The sequence below is a fragment of the Myotis brandtii genome, unplaced genomic scaffold (assembly GCF_000412655.1).
Source record: "Myotis brandtii unplaced genomic scaffold, ASM41265v1 scaffold36, whole genome shotgun sequence".
In the NCBI taxonomy this organism is placed as follows: domain Eukaryota; kingdom Metazoa; phylum Chordata; class Mammalia; order Chiroptera; family Vespertilionidae; genus Myotis; species Myotis brandtii.
The window spans coordinates 639,043-645,535 of NW_005363836.1; the positions used below are offsets into that span (position 1 = coordinate 639,043).

General features: G+C 36.9%; 1 protein-coding gene across 10 annotated transcripts in view; it reads left to right on the forward strand.

The window, feature by feature from the left end:
- Nucleotides 1-6,493, forward strand: part of SRSF11 (serine/arginine-rich splicing factor 11) — a 54,262-nt gene that overhangs the window by 30,094 nt on the left and 17,675 nt on the right. For all 10 annotated transcript variants that reach the window (XM_014544341.1, XM_014544340.1, XM_005871904.2 and 7 more), the window contains 3 exons: nucleotides 317-366; nucleotides 1,764-1,891; nucleotides 3,502-3,583. In XM_014544341.1, coding sequence (XP_014399827.1) covers nucleotides 317-366; nucleotides 1,764-1,891; nucleotides 3,502-3,583 — 260 coding nt within the window. The remainder of the gene's footprint in view (nucleotides 1-316; nucleotides 367-1,763; nucleotides 1,892-3,501; nucleotides 3,584-6,493) is intronic.

Here is a 6,493-nt window from a genome sequence, read left to right on the forward strand (position 1 = left end):
GTGCAGGAATTTCGTGCACCGGGCCTCTAGTATAGGATATTTAACTTGGGTAAAGCACCTTTGAGTATCCAATCAATACTATAGTAACTAATGTCATCTGTTTTTTGTTTTATTTTTTAATGTGGCTACTAGAAAACTTAACTAACATTCGACTGGCATTGTATTTCTGTTGGTCATTGATGTGCCTGGTATGTTACTTTTTGTAGGTTTGCCAGGGTCTCCTAGGACATTTCAACATCCTGAGAAAAATAAAAGGAAATCATTATTGCTTTATGTATTCTCACTGTTGTTATATTTTGTGTTTGTTTGTTTTTAGTCTCTTGCTGCAGATCAGTTGCTGAAGCTTATGAGTACTGTTGGTCCCAAGTAAGGTTTTTTTCTGTGTTTCCATTGATGATATGGATATAGTATTTGAATGTCTGGAGAACAGTGTTTTGATAGCTAAAAAGAAAGTTATCTCAGGGCATACAATACGTAATTCAGTTTTCTAGAAACAGAAAAATCCAGTGGTGAGTCCATCAATAAGAGGATTTTGTCTTAGTGTAATTTGAGTATTTCAAAATAATTGTAAATAACTTATACCAAAATAATGGGGAAAGAGCTAAACACTATTTTTAATTGATTCGTTTAAAGTACATATTGAATGCCTACTATAAAGTTGTATCTTTATAGCATTTATACACTAGTTTGGAGGGGAAATGTTATTTAAAGCATGTGGATCCAACTAGATGAAGTACAGGGGTGCTATGGAAAGAACTTACTACAAGAACTTAGTTTGAAGATCAGAGAAGCTAAGCCCTAGGGGATGAATAGGAGTTAGGAGACATAAATGAGGGAAAAACAATCCTAGAGCCAAGGACTGGCATATGTCACCATAATAATGTCCAACATCTTTTAGGTGCTTTGAAAAGTTCTCTTCAGGCTGTCACTTTTCTATTTCCTACTTGGTATACATAAAACAAAGTCATAGTTACTTTCATTGTAATTTGTCAGTATGTTAAATTTGAACTGAAACCTTTTTCTCCTTGGTGGAAGTCACTATCAATAAGTGGAAGAGTATGGGAAAAGGGAAGACAGGATTATTTCGCTGTAGTACTTTGTGGACTTTTTCTTAAAAACGAGATAAAGTTCAAGCGGGTACCTGTCACCCAGCTTATAAAATGAAATATCAATAAAGTTGAAATTGCCTGCGTACCCATTTTTATTTACATTTCCCACTCTCCCCACAAATGACTACTGTCCTAAATTTGGTGTCTAATTTTTTCTCCCATGTATAAACCCTTTAAAAGTGCATCTTTAGCCTTTCCGATCAGGAATTTCATGAGTAACTTTGGTGTGCCATCAGCCTCTGCCCCAGTTTCTTCCACAAACTTAAAATGCTCTTCCCCAACAGAATTATGATGTAGAAAGTTTTTAGGTCATATGAAGAAAAGTTTCATTATTCAAAAATCTTTAGCATTAGCATATTTCCATGTACTAGCATTTCACAAAATGTGTTTATGGAAATCGGATGAATGTTCATTCAGGTTTGAGAAGGCATTTTTCTTATTTTAGATATCCTGAGTCTTTAAAATGCAGGTGGCATTTAAATATTCAAAAGGGTACTTACACTATGTATGGTTTTACCAAAAAAAAAAAAAAATGGAATCCTCCCCTTTTTTCCCAAGGAATGTCTTACTAAAATGTTATATGAAACATAGTTACTTGAAATGCTGTTGTGCATTTTAAAATGTTTCCTATCTCAATTCTTGGTTCTGTTTCAGGTTGAATCATGTAGCTGCTGGTCTTGTTTCACCAAGTCTGAAATCAGATACCTCTAGTAAAGAAATAGAGGAAGCCATGAAGAGAGTACGAGAAGCACAGTCCCTAATATCTGCTGCCATAGAACCAGGTAAAATATGTTAATGTACTTGTGTTGAATATTAAACTACATGATTGTTTGCAAATTTGACTAGTGCATTAGTTTGAAAAGTTTTTGACTTAATACTCTAGTCATTTTTTATTTTTTTCAAATTCTAATAGAAGATCATTTAGTGGAGTGATTTTCAGTAGGGGTGTCGGGGGGCCCGGGTTGGAGTTGACACCCAGACATACTTGGAACTATTTAGAGACACTTAGTTGTTGTGCTGGTACCAAATGTATCTCGTGGGCAGAGGGTCAGGGATATTGCTAAATATCCTTCACCATACAGGACAGGCACCACCCCTGCTTCAAATGATCCATTCCTAAATGTTAGTAGAGCCTAGGATTATCTAATAATTACTGTGATTTTTTTGTTTGCTTTTTAATTTATAGTTTGGGGTTGTTTTTTATCATTCATGTTTGTTATATGGGGATAGCCTAATTGATTTTAGTCTTTTATTTGACCAAGAGATGATGCTTCTGTTGATACCATTTGTTTAAAGAAAAGCAGACCTTATTTTTTGCAGATTATCTTTTGAGATGGAATGAATGGTTATCCTACTGTTGGCCTGTGTTTCAATCTTTGATTCCCCCATTAAATAGTGTTTTATTTTTCACTGTTATTTCTTAGTAAGTAGGAAGAATTTTTAGTAGGTAGAGCTTTTGAAAAATAATTTATATACAATATTGGATGAGTTAATACTAGGTGCTTTATGTGTGTTACCTCATTTAACAAAACGTTATCCCAAGGTGACATGTCAAACAGGACCTGATATTTTCAGTACACAACTGGATCACTGACACCAAAGCAAGAACACCATGCTGTAATTGTGTTCAGAGAAAACTTATAATCAGAATGACTAAAAGTGGTTTCTGTATGAATTTTTTTCTCCACTGTTTTTTAAATTATTAATAATGACATTAACAGTAATTTGAATTCTGTTAAAGGCTCTGAATGTGAAAGAGGACTCATTCTCACTGAGATGATTGTTCATAAGTGTAATGGCTTTATTTCTCTTGTTATGTGTTATTTAAAAACTAGGAAATGGGACAAATCATTCTATATCTATTTCCTCGACACAGTTAAACATTGGTGAGGAAGAGGAAAGACAGATTATGAGGCTATGGCTGGTTTTCTCAGTGGTTAGAATGTTTGCCCATGGACCAAAGGGTTAACGTATTAATCTCAGTGAAATGTAGTGAAATTTGTGAAAGTAGTACCTAGGAGTGGTAAAAGGGACTCCTTGTTTATAAAACTTTAAAGAATAAAGGGTGAAAAAGATAACTGTTCATAGATTATTTTATGAACAACACTTATCAGACTCCTGAGTCTAGAAAATGAAATTGTCAATTTGGCTAGCCAAAATCAGAAGTCTAATTTGAATCTATCAAAACCCTGGATAATTTGTGTCACTTCAATAAGCTTCCAAGTTTTGATTGTAAAATGATCACTTGTAATATTTAAGGAATTTATGTAAATGCTGAAAATTAAGATGATGAAATTCTTACGCAGTTCCTAAATGGGATTACATTAATTCCTGAATCAGATTAATCTATTTGATGGTTTTAAAATCCAGATTTATTTTCTTTTAAATCCAGATAAAAAAGAAGAAAAACGAAGGCACTCAAGATCAAGATCACGCTCTAGGAGGAGGAGGACTCCTTCATCTTCTAGACACAGGTTAGATAGATTGCTTTTGGTATTCAGTTGTACAAAGATTAATTCAGTATGCCACATCCTTCATAATTTACTGACTCTTCACCTTGCAGCTTCTGGTTAAACTGTGTTTTAGTAACCAATCCTGTTAGCAGAGTGTGTAAATAATCGTTCACACATGCATAAATGGAAAAAAGTTATGGGCTAAAGTAGGTGATTGGTACTTTAAAACCCAAAAACATTCAGGGGCAGGAGGAAGGCACTGGGACTTGAGCACTAAATTAGTACTATGGGAAGACCCTTACTTGAAACTTTGACTTGAATTCTAGTTTTCCTTTTCACTAGTCTCTCCTAAGACTTAAGTTGGAAGGTCATCATGCAACCTATAGATTGATTCTCTAATGCATGAATATTTGCAAATGACACGACTTGCTGTGCTGTTCTTTTGAGATTGTTTTTTGTATTGCTGGATAAATTAAATGATTCTATAACTTTTTATCATATCTAGAGTAAGACTAAATAAATTTATTGCCTTTTCCACATGGCATCCCTGTATAAATTTGTAAGGTTTGCTAGACCAGTAGATCTCAAACTTGCTGGTATTAGGACCTCTTTATACTTAATAGAAAATATGAGAACCCCAAATAGTGTTTGATTATATTGATCATAGCTATTAATGTAGGCCATATTAAAAAAAATTTTTTTTTAATATATCTTTATTGATTTCAGAGAGGAAGGGAGAGGGAGAGATAGAAACATGAGGAGAGAATCATTGATTGGCTGCATCGTGCACACCCCACACTGGGGATCAAGCCCACAACCTAGGCATGTGCCCTTGGCCGGAATCGAACCTGGGACCCCTCAGTCCGCAGGCCGACGCTCTGTCCACTGAGCCAAACCAGCTAGGGCGGCCATATTAAAATTTTAAAATGACAGTAAACCCATTCATGTTAACACAACTTAGAAACTACTAACTTTCTAAAAATATATGTTTTTTTTTTACTGATTTCAGAGAGGAACGGAGAGGGAGAGAGATGGAAACATCAATAATGAGAATCATCGATTGGCTGCCTCTTTCCCGCCCTCTACTGGGGATGGAGCCCTTAACCTGGGCATGTGCCCTGATCAGGAATCTCACCATGATCTCCTGGTTCATAGGTCGACGTTCAACCACTCAGGCACACCAGCCAAGCAAAACTAAACTTTTTAAAGAAAAAATTAGAAGAGTGACTTTGTTGTACTTTTTGCAAATCTCTTTAACATTTATAATATAGACACACAAGATTCTACATTCAATAAATTTTGGTTGTATAGAGAAAATCTGCCCTGACTGGTTTTCCTCAGTGGTTAGAGCATCAGCCAGCAAGCCAAAAGGTCACAAGTTTGATTCCCAGTCAAGGACGTGTACCTTAGTTGCAAGTTTGATCCCCAGCCTTGGTCGGAGTGCAAATGAGAGGCAACCAGTCGATGCGTCTCTCACATCGATGTCAATGTCTCTCCCTCTCCCTTCCTTCCACACTCTCTCTACAGATCAATGGGAAAAAATATCCTCCGGTGAGGATTAAAAAACATATAGATATATACACACACACACACACACACACGCACACATATAGAGAGAGAGGGAGAGAGGGGGAGAGAGAGAAAATCTGGCTTCACAAAAACATCGTTGGAAAAGGAAAAAGTACTTTTTTCCAGGTAAACTGCAACTAGTGTTCTTTGATATACCACCAAAACTTGACCTGTGATAGTTTCTTAAAAGATAGCTGCAGTAGGGAATCTGAAACCATAAATGAACCTTTCATACTCTCTTAAACTTTGAATGAATCTTTTTCCCAAGCATCCTTTTGTAAAATTGTGCGTTGGCAATTTGCAAAATAATCAATTCATTGCTTTATGCAAGTTTTCAAATGTTGACATGTTTTGTTATATGACAACAAAAATGGCATTTGGTGCTACCACCACAAATCTCATCAGAAAATGCTGTCAGTTCAAAATGGTGGGTTCAAGTTTTCCAAAATTTTCTCTTAAAAGCTCAGAACTTTATACAGGCAGTCCTCGGGTTACGTAGGACTCAACATATGTCGTTTCGTGGTTACATCGCCATCTCCCATTTACGGTATCCTATCTAGTAATAGCCAAACATGGTAATTGACCGTACCTTCACTACACCTCCCATTGGCTAATCAGCGAGATATGCAAATTAACCGCCAACAAAGATGGCAGCTAATTTGCATACTGCAGGCAGGCGGGACAGCGCAAGCCGCCATCCAGGCCCCTGTGGGTGACCCCAGAAGCCGCTTGCCTGCCGCCCAGGACCCAATCCGGTCCCAGGCCATAGGCAGGCTGGCCCCGCAAGCCCCAGGAGCTGCCTGCCTGCCTCCTGGGACCAGATCGGTCCCGGGCCGCTGGCGGGCCCCAGAAGCCCAGAAGCTGCCAGATATGGAAATAACTCTATCAGTAAGCACTCTGAAAGTCAGTGGCATAAATGCACCAATTAAAAGACAGATTATGAGGGTGAATCAAAAACAAAACCCACTTTAAATAAAAAGACACATATAGATTAAAAGTAAATGAATTAAGCTGCAGTCTGTTTTGCTCAGTGGATAGAGCATTAGCCCATGGACTGAAGGGTCCCAGGTTCGATTCCAGTCAAGGGCATGTACCTCAGTTGCTGGCTTGATCCCCAGTCCCTATCAGAGCATGTGCAGGAGGCAACCAATCAATGTGTCTCTCCCTTTCCCTTCACTCTCTCTAAAATTCAATGGAAAAATATCCTTGGGTGAAGATGAACAAAAACAAAGTAAATGGATTAAGTAACATTAAAGAGATTATAAGAAAAATATATTCCAAATATTGTTAGTTGTATAATAGTTATGTTTAAATTATTAACACCTAAAAAATTGGGTGAAGGGTACATATAATATGCTGTAG